Source organism: Desmodus rotundus, chromosome 9, assembly GCF_022682495.2.
Source record: "Desmodus rotundus isolate HL8 chromosome 9, HLdesRot8A.1, whole genome shotgun sequence".
Classification (NCBI taxonomy): Eukaryota; Metazoa; Chordata; class Mammalia; order Chiroptera; family Phyllostomidae; genus Desmodus; species Desmodus rotundus.
The window spans coordinates 34,531,553-34,549,308 of record NC_071395.1 but is presented as its reverse complement, the minus strand read 5'-3'; the positions used below and the strand labels follow the sequence as shown (position 1 = coordinate 34,549,308).

At 40.2% G+C, this 17,756-nt stretch overlaps 1 protein-coding gene across 1 annotated transcript in view; it reads left to right on the top strand.

The window, feature by feature from the left end:
- MSRA (methionine sulfoxide reductase A) overlaps positions 1–17,756 on the top strand; it is a 337,518-nt gene that overhangs the window by 148,170 nt on the left and 171,592 nt on the right. The window contains exon 3 of the mRNA XM_024569042.3: positions 15,551–15,670. Coding sequence (XP_024424810.2) covers positions 15,551–15,670 — 120 coding nt within the window. The remainder of the gene's footprint in view (positions 1–15,550; positions 15,671–17,756) is intronic.

Genomic DNA, 17,756 nt, shown 5'->3' with positions numbered 1-17,756 from the left:
ATTCCGAGGAGCAGACAGAGTGGATTAAAAAATATGTCCAATGAGGAGCAGATGAAGGAACTCATGTTCATCTTGGGCAAGAGGGGGTCTGTGGAGTTACCTGGGCTGTCTTCAAATGGTCAGGGGGTCGACGGGTTGTCATGAGGAAGGGGGGCTAAATTTGTTCTTTCTGATCTCAAGGGGGAGGATAAGAGCAAAGGAGGGAATGTTCCAGGGTTTCAGGTTTGTGTAGGGAAGAGCTTTTTAATTGTCATTAGGTCTTCACAGGTGGAATGGACTGTTTCACGAGGTTGAGGGCAAATTCAAGCTTTGATTGGATAACTTTTGCTGTGATGCTAAGGGAATTTCTCCTATTAGCACGGCATTTACGCTAGATTAGAGGTAAGGTTCCTTCCAACCTTGGGCCTGTTCTTGAGCCCTTTTGGTGAATAGGGGCCTTGTACTCTTCAGAGACTTCCCAGGGTAAAGGATGAAATACAGCACTGTGTATAAAGGACCCAGAACTGCATTAATCACAGTGCAAAGGTACAGTGGAGCGTAACTGTCGGTATAGGCATGTTTTAAATTAGGGAAGAGACTGCAAAGAGTAATTAATCAAACTAAAGCAGCATTAGGAGTTCATGTGGACAGAAGGCAATTCACTGTCATCAAATACTGAAAACATCAATCATACTCTAATGCCTATATGGTTAGTTTTTAGCACAAGGTATTTGAAAATTTTGCAGTTTTCCAGTAAAAGTAGTGATAAGGAAAGTATTGTCTAGAATCATTTACCATGATGTAGGTTTGCTAAAAAGTGAAGCTAGCAAAGAAAATGTACTGAGACCTCATTTCAACCTCCCTTATTCATCTTCTTTGGAAGAGTCATCGCATTTTAGAGCTAAAAACTATTGGCAAATCCCCGTTCTCCTGCCTGCCCCTCTGCTGGACGGCCCAACAGGGGTTTCGCACAGGCCACACACAGCCAGCATCTATGAATGTGTGTCTGTGACCAGGGCCTGGCCACCCCTCGTCATAGGTCTACTGAGTTGTATTTCTGGGATTTAACCCAGGACATTCCCCCTCTCTGTGCAGGTCCCCCTTCTGGTAAAGGGCTCACACTGGTTAGATTGTGGCTGGAAGTTGGGTTCCAGTTTTTCTCCCTGGTCAGAGCTAGCACCTCGACCAGATGTGACATCACCAAGAGTGACGCCATCTGGATGTTACTCCTGTGCCTTTAAAGAGGACAGGGAGTCATGGAAAGGAGGGCCTTGGAAATGCGCTGTGAACAGTGCACTGTGTCTTTGCTATTGACTCTCTCCATACTTTATTTATATCTGGTAGAATCCCATTACAGAAAATGTGATTCCAGCAGAGTGCTCCATAAAATCATGCTGTTTGCGCGAGGTCCACACGGACTGCCTTTTATTTAGCAGGTGCCACTGCATTCTCCGTAATGGATAATGTGCTATGACAGAATTATCCTTCAAACCCTGTGTCTGTAATAGGGAGCCTCTTCATTCAGCTTGCTTACAGGTCTCCACACCTTTCTGCAGACTAGTTTCTAGGTTGTTTCTAGGAGGGCAGCGTGGCATGGCAGAAAGAACGTCGGCTTTGAAACCCAGGCATGCCTGGGTCGGAATCCTGGGTCTCCCTTGGTTCTGTGTCTTTGGGCAAGTGATGTAACCTCTGAATTTCTATTTTCTCATCCTTTAAGTGGGGCTAATCCTGTCTTCCTTATTGGCTAATTGGGGGGTTTTGTTTGCACAAAGATACTGGTACGACACGTAGTTCCTTTTTCTTCTTATCACATGAAGAAAAGAATACCAGGTTGTGGTGGAAAATTATTTGCTCACTGATTACAGTCACAAAAATTGAGGAGGAGAGGAAAATAGATTTCAATTCTCCTTATAGTTCTCTCTAGAGAGCCCTCGACAATCGAGCTGGATGTTAGAAATAATTCAGTTGTGCCCATTTTTCAGATGACAGACTGAGGCCGAAAGTGCCATAGTGAGAGGCCCGGGGATGCAGGCCTTGCCGTGCCCCTGGTTGAGGCTAGTGTTCTCTGTGGTTCGGGGTGATGAAGACCTGGCTGGTGACACTAGGTGGAAGGAGGCACTGAGAAGGCACAGAGGCGAAGGGACATTAAGCTTTTTAAAAAGGTGATGGGTTCAGAGGTCACTGTTGGAGCAGGGACATCGGATATGAATGGTAACTGGTGAGTTACCTGCTCGGGAAATGGGGACACTGGCACAGAGAAATTCTCTAGGCGGAATCCAGGCGGGCTGCTTCCTAGACCACGGTGCCGTCTGGCTGTCTCACTCGGGGACTAGGCGGCTGGCTCTTGGGTTCTACACAGGATGCTGTGACGTCTGAGACGGCAAGGGCCGCAGCTCTGACCCTGGGAGGACTGAGAGGGCATTTTGCGTGTGTGCACGGGTATGTTGGGAGGGAGAAGGTGGCTGGAGCAGGGAAAATGAGAAAAGAGAATGGAAACAAACACTCACCGAGCACCCACTGTGTGCTTGACACATTTTATGTCATCTGTGATTAGTATTATTTCTAGTTCTGGTTTATAGAGGAAACTGAGGCTTAGAGAATATAAGGAGCTTCCCTAAGACTGTACAGGCGTCAGCAATACAGGCCTGAAATACACAACATTCGGTGCTTCGGAATCCATGTCTGCCAACAACCCCGGACTTGGTAGAGGATGTGATAGTGAAGTGAGAACTTTTTCCATCCTGTGTTCAGCATTACACTTTTTTTTCTGGATATAATCACTGAGTTTCCACTTTAGAAGTCTCAAAGGAAGATCTGGGCTCTCTATAAAATGGCATTATGGTTTCTAGGGACACCTCCGTTATGAAGCCCCTCATATTATTAAAGATGGTCCATTAAATTTTCAAAGAACTCCAGCTCAACTCAACAGGCTTTCCCCCCCTGAAGAGCCTGATGCATGCAAGGTGCCATGCCAAGCGACAGAGGGGAAACCAAGTCCAGTGAGGCCGGCTCCACGCTCTTAGTTGGCGGTGCAGGGAGAGGGAGGAGGTCACAACGCCAAAGCTGTGGCTATTCCACGGGGTAGACTGTCGAAGACCTGGTTTCTGAAGGCTTGGGAATGCTCTGCAGTTCCGAGAAGAGAAACCTTGTATCTGAATGCGTTCTCCAAAGACCTAAGGGCGATGGTGATTTCTGAAATTGTTCTGGGTGGATGGGCAGGATTCCCAAAGCCAGGGGTGGGGGTGGGTGATGCAGGGCAGGGCCAGGCCACAGGATGGTCAGGGAGGGTGGTAACGGGATAGACTGATTGGTTGGCCGAGGGTAGAGAATGGGTGTCAACCTTGAAAACTACCTTTATTTTGTTGGATATAAAAATGACATGTGTGTTAGAAAAATTTGGAAAATATGTAGAAGCACAAATGAGAACAACCAGAGGAGGCTATCATTCTAACATTTTATTGCATTTCTTTCCAGACTGTCAATCAATCTATACAAAATTAAAAAAAAACCCTTCTTTTTGATTATGACAGTTGGAATACATATTTATTTAGAAATTTAGAAATTACTGAATGGTATAAGAAAATAAAAATCACTGCTAATCTTACTCAGAGATAATATCCCCTATTACATTTTAGTTTATTCCTCTTGAGTCTGTTTTTCAAAGTGTATACAAAGCCAAATATGAACAAATTCTTTATGTAGTTTAATGTCCTGCTTTTGCCTTGACATAATATTTGAATAGTTTTCTATGCAATTAAATAATCTTAGAAAAATCAATGTGTAATACTTTATTACAAATTTATTACAAATTATATACAAGTAAGTCATCATTTATGAAATGCTTTAATATTAAATATTTAGGTTGTTTTGAGTTTTTTAAATTATAAATGCTGTTATAACATTTCTGAGAAATCAGTATTGTCAATTAAAAACTATTTCCTTAGAAGTGTTTCTTAGCAGTGGAATCATCGGATAAGAAGGTGTTATTACTTCTAAGATTCTTGCAAATTACCTCTTTGTGGTTTTAAAGGAGCCAAATGACATGTTTGGAAGTGTACGTGATAAAGATCCACCTGAAAGCCGTGTGGATGGTTGAGGGTTAGGCCTCTAGGTTGAACAGTTTTTCAAATAGATAATATGTGGTTTGAATTTTATAGAAAAGGCTGCCTTAAAAGTATAAAAAGAAAGTAAACCTGTACCTTACAAGGAAGCTAAAGAGGCAGAATGATTTTGTGTCCTTGAACTGTCAGAGACTGGGAAGGAGTTGGGGGAGAGGGGCGCAGTCTTGGGAGGGGGTGGCTGTACCACTCTTGCCATCGTTCTCACTTTCCGGGACCCTAACGGTGGGGGTGGCCCTGCAAGTGACTGTGAACATGGCCGTGTTCTGTGTGGAGTCAAAAAGTGGGGGAATCTTTCGAGCAGGAAGAGGAGGAACATTTGGATAAAATGTTGGAGGAACATGTGGTCACCGCACATGTTCTTTTGAAAGCTCGGCCTCCCCGTTGGTTTCCACTCTGACAGGACAGACCACCCTTCCTACCCCATCTGTTGTCGTGGGTTTGCTCTGCAGTGACACCTTTTGCAGGCAGAGCTGGCAAACGGGGTAGCCAGTTAACAGGGAGAGGGCTGTGCTGTCAGCAGAGGTGGCCAGGCCAGTTTGTGCAGGGCACCGAGGCAGGTAAGTCTCAACAAATTTCTTTTTTTTTTAATTTTATTTCTCAGTTACAGTCTATGTTCAATGTTATTGTGTATTATTTTCAAGTATACAGCCTAGTGTTTAGACAATCATATACTTTGTAAAGTGTTCTCCCCTGATATTTTAAGAACTCACCCGGCCCCATGTGTTGTTATTACAATATTATTGACTGTATTTCCTATGCTATAATTTACATCACAATGACTATTTTGCAAATACCAATCTGTACTTCTCAATCCCTTCTTCTTTTTCAGCCATCCCCCCAGCACCCTTCCCCTCTAGCAACCATCAGGCTGTTCTCTGCAAATAAGAGTTTGTTTCCGTTTTGTTTATTCATTTATTTTTTCTTTAGGTTCTACATGTAAGTGAAATCATATGGTATTTCTCTTTCTCTGACTTACCTAGTTCACTGAGCATAATACCTTCTAGGTCCATCCATGCTGTCTCAAATGGTAAGACTTCATTCTTTTTTATGGCCAAGTAATATTCCACTGTATATATGTACCACTACTTTTCTATCTACTCATCTATTGGTGGGCACTTGGGCTGCTTCTGTATCTTGGCTATTGTTAATAATGCTTCAATGAACAGGGGTGCATGTATTCTTTCAAATTAGTGTTTTGGGTTTCCAGAAGTGGAATAGCTGGGTCATAAAGGTGGTTCCATTTTTAATTTTTTGAGGACCCTTCACACTGTTTTCCTTAGAAGATGTACCAATCTTCATTACCAGCAATAGTGCACAAGGGTTTCCTTTCCTCCACATCCTTATCAACACTTGTTGTTTGTTGATTTATTGATGAGAGCCATTCTGACAGGTGCAAGGTGATATCACATTATTGGTGTAATTTGCATTTCTCTGATGATAGTGACATTGAGCATCTTTTCATATGTCTGTTGGCCATCTGTTCATCCTTTTTGGAGAAGTATCTGTTCACATGCTTTGACCATTTTTAAATTGGATCATTTGGGGTTTTTTTTAATGTAGTTTATCAGCTCTTTATAGATTTTGGATATTAACCCTTATTGGATGTATCATTGGTGAATGTCTTCTTCCATTCAGTAGGTTGTATTCTTCATTTCTGACTAGTTCTTTGTACGGTTTCTATGTCCTTTTTAATGCCTGCTATCTCTTTGTTAAAGGTCTCACTGAGCTCATCTATTCTTTCCTTAAGTTCCTTGAGCATCCTTATAACCATTGTTTTGAACTCGGTATCTGGTAGATTGCTTGCCTCCATTTTATTTACTCGTTGTTTTTTTTTTTTTTTTTTCCTGGAGATTTCTCCTGCTCTTTTATTTGGAGCATTGTTTTTTGTATCCTGATTTTGCCTGTTTCTCTGTGGTAGGTAGATTTGCTGTGCCCACCAGTGGGGGCAGGGTAGTGGTATGTAGTCGGTGTTCTGTGGGGCCCAGTGGGCAGTCTTCCGGATCACAGGAGTGAGGTGCTCCAGCAGTAGGGGTTATGTGAGCCCCCCCTTGTATTTGAGTGTTGGTTGCTGTGGGCATGCCCATGGGTTGGAATGACCTTCAGGCTTGCTGGCTGTGAGGGTCGGCCCTGCCTGCAGTGCGTGGGCTGCTGTGTGGGGCTGACCTCATGAAGCAGAGTTTGCCCCGACAGGGTCTAGTGCCTGCCAAAGTCGCAACAAATTTTAAAAGAATATAATGAAGACCACATTCTCTAAGGACAGTACGATAACATTGCATCAAAATGAAAAGATAGTATAAAAAACAGGCTATATGTTTGAAGATTAAAATGTACAAACTTAAACAACTCTTAGGTTAAAGAGAATGTAACATGAAAATTATAAAATACTTGTAAAGAATGGCAAGAAAAGCCCTGTTTATATAAATGTGTGGCATCTATCTGAAGCAAAAATGAGAAGTAAATGTGTAGTGAAATATGCTTATGAGAAAACAAGAACACTTGAAAATAAATAAGCCGAGTATTCCCCACGGAGAAGGCAGGAAAAGAAAAGACTAAAAGTAAATTATATAACCAGATAAAAGCAAAGAAGGAGCACAAGAGAAGTTAAAAATGAGGATCGATGAAAGCCAAGCTTTGTTCTGTGATATAAACCTGTAAAATAGAAATAGGAAAAAGAATAAATTAAAAAAATCAGTGCAATATTTAAAGTCACCCTTAATCCCTCCCTTCTTCTCTCCAAAGACATGAGGTGGTTGAGAAAGTTTTATTGTAACTTCAAGGAATGAATAATTTTTTTCTAATGCAGTGTTGCACAGGAGGGGGAAAAAGTTAGCCAGTTTATTTTATGAGGCCAGTGTAACCTTGATACTAATCCTGGACAGCATTGTTCAAGGAAATAAAATTATGACAAATAAATTCACTTATTTTTCTATGAACATAAGTGAAAACTTCTGAAATGAAATGTTATCAAAAGTAATTCTTCAATATTAAAACGCACTGTGAGTGGATAAGGTTTGCTGTCGGGTGGTTCAGAAAAATCTGTAAATGTAATAACTACTTAAAGATTAAACAAGGGAAACCATATGATCATCTCAAAAGAATGCAAGCATCGTTAAAACTCAAAACTCATGCATGGTAAAAAGCTCTTTACAAACCAGAAGTGGAAGGGAACTTTCCTGGTCCGAGAAAGGGTATCTGTCAAAACACGAGGCCAACCTGATGCTTCCTGGTGCATTCTCACTAACGTTAGGGTGAGACAAGGATTCCCCCCATCACCCTAGTTATGCAGCACCATCCAGCACTACCCTAGCCAATGCAATCAAATGAGATACAGAAAGGAGAAGAATAATTGGACAGAGAGATATAAAACTGTCATTTGTACAAAATATGATCCTCTGTATAGGAAATCAAAGAGAAGATGGAGACGACTCATTAGAATGAAAAAGAATTCTCTAAGTTTTCTGAGTGTATGAAAAACATACTAAAATCAATGCTGTTTTATATCTCAGCTAGAAGCAATAAAAAAGTGTGATAGAAAAAATAGTGTTTAGAGCAGCAACATAAATCATAGGATACACAGAGCTGTATATAATAAAAATGTATAAGACTTTTATGGAGAAAATAATAGCATGGTATTGAAGGACATCCAAGAAGAGCCGAATAAATGGACAGCTGTATTATGTTCATTGATGGAAAGATTCATTATTATTGATATGACAAAATATTCTCAAATTAATCTGTAAGTTCAATGTAATTATATTAAAAATCTTCACAGGGTATTTTATGGAACTTGATAACTTAATACTAAACTAAATTTGGAATTGTCATGGGCCAAGAATAGCAAAGAAAATTTTGAAGAAGTATAAGATGAGAATGCTTGCTTTACTAGATACTATGACTCATTGAAACTAGAGGGATTACAGCCCCTGATCTTTCCCTACAAACCTGTTCCACCCGTGCTGTTCTCCACTCAAGGCAATTAATATTAAGAATCATCTTTGACTCTCTCTCTCTCAAGCTTTGCTTCCAATTTGCCAGGACCTCCTTTTGGCTCTATCTTCAAAATCCATCCAAAATCTGACCAGGAGTCGTGACTTTCTCTGCTACCACCTGGTCTGACCATTTCTCACCTGTGTGCTTGGTCCACTTTCATCTGTTCTCAGCAGAGGACCGCCAGAGTGATCCTTGTAAAACGTAAGTCACATTGTCTCCTCTCCTGCTCCAAACTCAGTAGTGGCCATTCATTTCACTCAGAGTAAAACCCAAAGTCCTTATAAAAGCGCACAGGCCCTACGTGATCTGGCGTACTGATGACGTCTCACTACTTTCTCACGCTCACTCCACTCAAGCCACACTGGCTTCTTTCCCGCCTCTTAAGCATAGCAGGCACATTCTTGGTGCATTTGAAGTGTCTGTTTCCTTTGCCTGAAACATCCCGTACCTCAGATATCTGAATGGGTGACCACCTCACTGTATTCAAGTCTTTGTTTGAAGTCATCACCTCTTTGAGGCCCACCTTGAGCACATTATCTAATACTGCACCCTCCCTAGCACTCCTGACCCCTCTGACCTTGCCCTACATTATAAAAAAAAAATAGCTCTTTATATTTTTAACTTGTTACATATTGTACTTCTTTATTATTTTTGGTGCTTAATGTTCGTTTTTTTGCCAGTAGAGTGTAAACACTCTAAGAGGGTAGGATCTTTCTTTTGTTCATTCATGTATTTCAAGTGCCTAGAGCACTTCTTGGCACACGAGTAAATATCTGTAGACAATGAATAGTAGGCAATAAAAGGCAGTGAGTAAATATTTGTTGAGTAAACTACTGAAGAACAGTATGTTACTGGAGCAGAACTTGGCAAATGAGTGGAACGTAGTAGGTAGTCCAGAAATAGGACCACTCAAGTGACAAATAATAGAGATGACATTAGAGATAAGGGGGGAAATAATAGATTATTTAATAGCTTTTGAAAAAATTCAAAACATATTTCATAATTTTTGAAACTTGGATATCTATAAAGAAAATTAAATTGAATCCCTACCTCATACCCTACACGAAACTATTTCCAGATGAATTAGCAACCTAAAATAAAGATCAGAAGTTTAAAACTTACAAAAATGTAGGACCTCATCTTTATAACCTTGATGTATGACTAGAGTCCTTATGCCTGATACACCAAAAGCACAAATTATAAAAGAGAACATAGAGGAATTTAACCAAAATGATGACAGTAGGCCTAAAAGTGAAGGTAAGGGCAAATCCAAACAAGATATCTGCATACATAAAAATGACCGAAAATCGTATTCAGAATATATAAAAACAACAAGTCAATAAGAAAATATGATAACCTAACAGAAGAGTGGACAAATCAATTCACAAAAGATCAGAAATGAAAGCACAAATACCTACATCTTATAGGATGCAGGAAAAGCAGCTGTAAGAGGGACATTTATTTAGATAAATGCCTACATTAAAGAAAATGAAAGATCTCAAATAAAAAACCTAACTTTACAGCTGAAGGATTTAGAAAAAGAAAAACAAACTAAGCCCAAGGTTTGAAGAAAGAAGGAAGTAATAAGATCAGAACAGAAGTAAATGAAATGGATATCAGAAAGAAAATAGGGAAAAAAGTCAATGAAACTAAGAGTTGTTATTTTGAAAATATATACAAATCGAGAAACCTTTAGCTACACTACCCAAGAAAAAGGAGAGAGGGAAACAAAGTATAAATGAAATAGGAGAGATTACAACTGATATCACAGAAATACCACAGAAGGGTCATAAGTAACTGCAATGAAAAATTATGTGCTAACAAACTGGATAACCAAGAAGAAATAGATAAATTCCTAGAAACATAAAATGTGCCAAGATGAAATCATGAAGAAACAGAAAATCTGAACGAACTGATAATGACTAAGGAGATTGAGGCTGTAATTAAAAACCTCCCAGCAAAGAAAAGCCCAGCACCAGATGGCTTCTCTGGTGAATTCTACCAAACATCTAACGAAGAGCTGACACCAGTCCTTCTCAAACGCCCCCCAAAAATTGAAGAGGAGGGAGCACTCCCAAACTCATTTTATGAGGCCAACATTACCCTGATATCAAACCAGATAAAGATGCTGCTATAGGAAAACTACAGGCCCGTATCCCTGAAAAATGCTGATGCAAAATTCTCATCAAAATATTAGCAAACCAATTTTAATAGCATATTAAAAGGATCATATACCATGATCAAGTGGGATGCAAGCATGGGTTAACATATGTATATCAATAAATGCACCACATTAATATAATGAAGGATAAAAATCATATGACTGTCCATAGATGCAGAAAAAGCATTTACCAAAATTCTGCATCCTTTCATGGTAAGAGCTCTCAACAAATCTGAGAGGGCATAGAAGGAATATACCTTAGCATAATAAGGTTGTATATGACGGACCCTCAGCTAACATCATGCTCAGTGGTCAAAATCTGAAAGCTTTTCTGTTCGGATCAGAAACGAGACAAGAGTGCATTCCTACTTAACTTTGTACTGGCAGTCTTAGCCAGAATTAGGCAAGAAAAAGAGATAAAAGGCATAATATCAAAGAGGAAGAAGTAAAGCTGTCTCTGTTTGCATATGACATGATCTTATGTGTAAAAGGCCCTGAAGAATTCATAAATAAAACTGTTAGAACTAATCGATGAATTCAGTTGCCGTGTATAAAATCAACATAGGAAAATCAGTTGCATTTCTACACACTAACAATGAAACATCTGAAAGAAAAATAAAGAAAACATTCCCACTCATAGTAGCATCAAAACCAATATACTTAGGAATAAATTTACCTGAGGAAGTGAAAAATCTGTACACTGAAAATGATAAGATATTGATGAAAGAAATTGAAGACCCAAAGAAGTGCAAAATTAAAACCACAGTGACATGTCACCACACACCTGTCTTTTTTGTCAAAAAGACAAAAGATGCTAAGTGTTAATAAGGACGTGGAGAAAAGGGAACCGTATTTGGTGGGAAAGTGAATTGGTATAGACATTATGGAAACAGTATGGAGTTTCTTAAAAAGTTAAAAATAGAACTACCATGTGGCCAAGCAATTCCACTTCTGGGTATTTATCCAGAGGAAATGAAATCACTATCTTGAAGAGATATCTGCACCCCCATGTTCATTCTAGCATTTTTTCAATAATTGAGACATGGAAGCACCCTAAGTGTCCATCAGCAGATTAGTAGATAAAGAATATATGGGGGGGTTCTCTCTCTCTCTCTCTCTGTCTCTCTGTCTCTCACACACACACACAACCACACTGGAATGTTATTCAGCTGTGGGAAAAGAAGGGAGTCCTTCCATCTGCAACAAGATGGATGGACTTTGAGGACATCATGCTAAGTGAAATAAGTCAGACAGAGAAAGAGAAATACTTTGTGTTCTCACTTATATTGATATCTAAGCAATGTCAAATTCATAGAAGCAGTAGAATGGTGATTGCCATAGACTTGGAGGTGGGGGAATGAGGAGATGCTGGTCAAAGGGCACATACGTCCAGCTACAAGATGAGTAAGTTCTGGGGAGCTAACACTGACCATGGCAACTGTAGTTAATAATGCTGTACTTGCTAAAAGTTGCTAAGAGAGTAGATCGTAAATGTTCTCACTATAAAAAAATGTAATGATGTGAGGTGACGGATGTGTTAACTGCCTTCACTGTAATAACTTCACGACACATATGTGTGTCCAGTCGTCACGTTGCATACCTTAACTTCCACAACGCCATTCGTCAGCTTAATCTCATTAAAGCTGGAAAAAAATGTAAAGTTAAAAAAAAAAAGAAGGAACCTAGTACCACCTCTAGTTTTGCCACAGGATGAAATCTGAGTCTGATCAAGCCTCTGGATCTAGCAGCACATCTGCAGGGAATGCCGAGGCCAGAGGAACAGGTCGAACTGCACCGTGAGAAAGCGGATGACCAAATCCACACCGCGGGAACCTCTGCAGGCCAAGCGGCCGGCCTTTTCTTCACTGGATAAATTAAAAGGAAAAGAATGGAGAGGGAACTTGCCAATTAAAAGAACTTAAAGACATCAGTTTTTAAAACTGCGTGCGACCAAACAATAGTATTAGGATGGGCACTTTGCGTGATGAAAACACAAAGATACATAAGGAAGTGGTTACAGTAAAAGTCAGCTAAGTGGTTACCTTGCAGGGAAGGGAGCGCTGGGACTGGGGAGTGGTACAAAGAGGGCAGTCTTGGGTGGATGGCAAAGCTTGACCGAGTGGTGGTTGCAAGGGTGTTCCCCTAATAATGATGCATCGACAGATGCGTTGATTTTGTGCGGTTTTTATGTATCTGTGTTTTGCTTTATAATAAAAGGGTAAAGTACGTTAAAGAAATATTTAAAGAAAATAGTGCATACTATATCTTATTTGATGATATATTGTTGACTAGATAATTGTAAGTTCTGAGAACTTTGCCGTAAATAAACCTGTTTTCTTTTTTTAAACAACCCCCCCTCCCCGCCCTGCCATTCACACATTCAAAACCAAATAATAGAATGCTTAGGTTATACTGGAAGGCACTAGATAAAATTCTGCATTGCATCAAGGAGGAGTTCATTCTTACAACAGCCCCTATCCTAAGTTAAGTGCCTCTCCAGAAGTTTTAACACTCATAATACACCAGGTCCCTGAGACATTATCTCAGCCATACACGGGCCCCCTGGAGGCCTTTGCCCAGCTGGAGCTGGGTCTTCCTTCCTTTCTCTCTACCAGGGGTCTTGTCTTGATTCCTGTTAAACCTCAAAAGGGGATGAAATATCTGTGTTCTTGCAGCAAATACTTTGTTTGGCTTGGCCAAGATCATTTGAGTGTTATAAATCTATACCAAGAGGATATAGTGAAGGTGTATACAGAGGACACAGAGTCTGGAGCCATCTCTGTGGGACAGTAGACATGGTCAGGGTAGGCTGCTGCTGAAATGGCCCCGAATGTACCTGTGCGTAGCACACCTGCTGGACCACCACTGTTAGTCCTGTACGATTGAGATACATTTTGCTCAATGAACACGGCCGACTTCTGAACTTCGGGGGCTAGAGTGCCTTCAGCTTGGCACGCTGTACAACTCCTGGATGCGCCTGTGGCCTTTTCTGCTCAGCAATGCTGCCCAGGTCACGTTTTACCCAGTCTTCTCCCGAGATTTCCTGTCACCATTCCTGTGATGGTTAATTTTACCTGTCAACTTGAACTTGCTGAGGGATGCCCAGATAAAACTTCATTTTGGGGTGTGTCTGTGAGATGTTTCTAGAGGAGATTAGCATCTGAATTGGAAGGCCGGGCATCATTCAGTCTGTTGAGTGCCAGGACTGAACACAATCCTGGTAGAGGAGGGGTGAATTCACTCTCTGTTTGAGCTGGAACATCCGTCTTCTCCTGCCCTTGAACACTGGTGCTCCTGGTTGTCAGGCCTTCGGGTTTGGACCGGAATTATCCTACCAGCTCCCTAGGTCTCCACCTTCCAGGCTGTAGCTAACAGGACTTCTCAACCTCCATAATTGTGGGAGCCAATTTCTCATAGTAAATCTCTCTCTCTCTCTCTCTATATATATATATGTATATATTTTCTACTGGTTCTGTTTCTCTGGAGAACCCTGACTAACATAATTCCCTCATCCCAGGAATGCAATGAAGTAAAATTAATTGCGAATCCTTGTTCCAGGGACTTGAGGATGGTCGATTTTTATCAATAGTCAGTGACTGTTTAGTTACATTCATTGGCAGCAGACAGCGCCCTTGCAAACAGGAGAATGGCATCTAGCAGTGTGTTACTCAAACAATGCATATGCTTATGTTTTCTTTGAAGTTTTTGCTTTCCTTTTAAAAAGTATACATTTTTAATTTTTGAAGAGATGTGATTGTTACAGAAAAGCTTGAACAGTGAAAAAATATTTATATTTTTACTGCTGTAATAGAATTATGGTTATGACTTTGTATATTTTTCTGGTCTACTTTGGTATGAATATTTTTTCATAGTTGTAATAAAAACATGCACATAATTGTTTTTCATTCTAGTTTAGCTTCAGGCAATGATGACATAATCATATACATATTTCCGTGTTGCACTGTTACCACGACAGTAATTATTTTTACTGCATTAAATTTCATCATTTGGCTCTATTATATTTTTTAACCATTAACCTATTTTTGGTTGGTATATTTCCCCTCACATTTGAGTAAATATAGTTTTGTATAAAATGTAATATTATGCACATTGCTTTTTGGTTATTGTTGCTCTGAATATTTAAAATAGAGTATTAACAAGTGTCGAGAATTTCAGTAAACTTCTGTCTAACTTTTCTTTCAGCTATGCCATCGAATCTAACAAACCTAGGGGTTGTGGTGGGATGCATATGTCAAATTTGCCAGCTGCTGTTGCACCTGAGATCTTAACTATATATGACGTAACAGTGCCATGTGAAACTTGAGTGAGGCAGTGATCTTGTTTACATGTAGAAATTAGCCTCGGAATAGCAGTTGTGCACAGTTGGAAACTCACGGTAGAAAATGAGGATTCGTTGAAGCCCAGGGAGACTTAAGTCATCGTTTTCGATGCGGGTAAGGATGTCGTTCTTGGGAGGTGGGTCCTAGTCTTCACATGTTCAGAGGGCTCCAGGAACTAGTGCTGTGAGCACCGTGGTTGCTAGTTGAATGTGATGCTGTTTTTGTGACTTTCTTTGTCTGTTGTTGTTCCCTCCTCCCCTGCATCTCTCCTCTCTGTTTCATTCATTATAGTCAGCAATAGAACTCAGAAAAAATGTTCTCATGGGGAGCAGTGATGTGAAAGTTTAGAATGACTTAAAAAATTTTAGTGGGGAAAAATGCAGGCAACTGTAATTGAACAACAATAGAATAATTGAAATAAACACATAAATAAAAAATAAATAAAAAATTTTAAAATTGAGCATATATGTGAAATTATTAATTGAATACTTTGTCAGTCTGTGTTGGTTTGGGGAAGTTTTCCCATGTAATTTGGTATTTTGGTGTTACCTTTCCTTGTTAGAATTTAAAAAAATAGGATATGGATGCTGATTGTGAAATAAATTTCTACTATTAGTACAAGTTACCATATTTTGACAAGTCCATAATGAATTAAGTGTGGAAGTAACTGATCAAATGTAGTTATCTTTTTACTATGTCATTTGGAAAAGTGTAGCTTTACTAACTTCATTAAAACGTAAGGCTTTTTATGTTTTTGCACAACTAAAGCAAAGAGTCTATGCAAGTAATCTTAAGTAAAATTATTTTTAAATGTTAGATACTCTACTAAAAGATAAAATCTTAGTGATTTTTGATTACCAAATGACGGGAACAACTTTTCTTGTGTAACAGAACTTATAAAATGCAATTACTATCTTATTTTTGATAAAGGACTGATCAGCATCTTATGTTCTTCTCAGGAATGGGCTGTTTCTGGGGAGCTGAGAGGAAATTCTGGACCCTGGAAGGAGTATATTCAACTCAAGTTGGTTATGCGGGAGGCTACACTCCCAATCCTGCTTATGAAGAAGTCTGCTCAGGTAGGAGGACTTTGCTCCATCATATCGCTAGGAGGGACAAGGAAGGGCTTTTTCCTGCTAGTGGGTAATAAGATCTTTAAAATGGAAATATAATTTTTTGTTGCCTTAGTTTTCTCTTTCCCATTTCTGTAAACAGACTTGTTGGCTTCTCACTTTATATTTTTAGGAGATGATGAACTTCCTGTGGAATGTGTAATTTAGTTTTTGCTGCAGAACAATCACCCCAAAACTTAATCATTAAAGCGATCATTGATTGGCTTATGACTCAGCAATTTAGGCTGTACTCAGCATGGCCGCTCTTCTGCAGGTCCCACCTAGACTCACCCACGGGACTCCAGTCAACTAGGGGGCAGCCTGGGGGCCAGTTGGTTTAGTATGGCTTCCCCTATATGTCTGGGACCTGGTGCTGGCTGTTGGTGAATGCTTGGTGTTGGCTGGGATCATGGGGATGACGGACCATGTGTCATTGGCAGGCTGGCCTGGGTAATTCACATGATGGAGGATGCAGAGATTCCAGGACCAACAAGAGAGGGCAAGCCCCATGCTGCCAGCACTTCTCAAGCCTCTTTTAGTGTCACATTTACTATTGTCCCCTTGGCCAAGCCAAGTCATATTGTCTGGCCTGGAGTCGGTGTGGGAGGGCCTCCCCGGAGGTGTGTGTACAGAGCGGTATGAAGAAACTGGGACCATCGCCGCAGCAGTTAACCACATGGCACCAAGTAAGTCGTGTGCCAGGCGTGTTTTCTCGAGGGAACAATATCAAAGGCAGGCCATAAAGAAGGGATTGGTAACCTGTGGCTCAAAGGCCAAGTCCTGCTTGCTGCCTTTTATATGAATAGTTTTATTGAAACATGGCCACACCCATTTATTTTTATATTATCTATGAATGCTTTTATGCCAAAATGGCAGAGTTGAGTGGATGCAACAGTCTTTATACCCTGAAAGACCTAAAATATTTATGATCTGTCTGTTTATAGAAAAAAAAATTGTTGACCAAGATAGGTAGAAGCCCTATGGCAAACTCTAGTTGGAATACCAGATGCCCTCTGTGGATTGTTTTCTGCTTCTTCAACGATTTCCTTTACTTTCCTACCAGCTCAGGTGCCATTTAAAACACACTTTTTTCTTTTCCATTGTTTTCCTTTTTAAAAATAAAAATTGTGTATATTTACAGTGGTGTTTTGTACAGTGCAATGATTACTGCCATCAAGCCAGTTAACACATCCGTGTCCTCACGTACTTTTCCCGTGGTGCGAGTGCCTGGGGTCTGCCCTCTTAGCAAATTTCAGCCGTGCAGTCCCGTACTGTTAACTGGGGTCTGCGCGCTACACGTTAGCGCTCTAGAACTGATTCATCCTGCTTAACTGAAAGTTTGTGCCTTTGGCCGGCATCTCCTCGTTCCCGCTCCCGCCCCGGGAGCTACCATTCCACTCTCTGCCTGGGTTCCACGTGTACCTCACATCATGCAGTACTTTATATATTTATTGTTATTTTTGTGTGTGCCTGTTTATTTCATTTACTATTAATGACCTCCAGGTTCATCCCTGTTGTTGCCAGGGCAGGATTTCCTTCGTTTTAAAGGCTCAATAGTATTCCATTATATATATATATAGTATATCGATTTCTTTATCCGTTTATGTGTTGACAACCACGTGGGTTGTTTCCCGATCTTGCTGAGCACAGTGGCTGCGGTGAATGTGGGGTGCAGATGTCTGTTCAAGGCCTTGCTTTCATTGTCTTTGGATATATATCCAGAAGAGGGCTTGCTAGATTATGTGATGATTCTATTTTTAATTTTTCGAGGAATATTTATACTGTAAAACACATTTTTAAAGATTGTTGTATTCACCATCTTAAGAGTTCTTAATAGGAAGGGTTTGTCTAGATATATAGTCCTCCATATTGACAGAAATGAGGTGTTTAAAATGCAAAACGAGTTTTCACTTTTCAGACTGAAGGTTTGAATTGGGTTTTCTTGGCGGGGAGAGAACCCTCTCAGCTCTCTGAGGACATGGTGAATGAAGATGGGAAGGAGTTGGAATAGGGAGTTTGTTCCATAACCAGCATGTTGAATGTTTTCTACAAC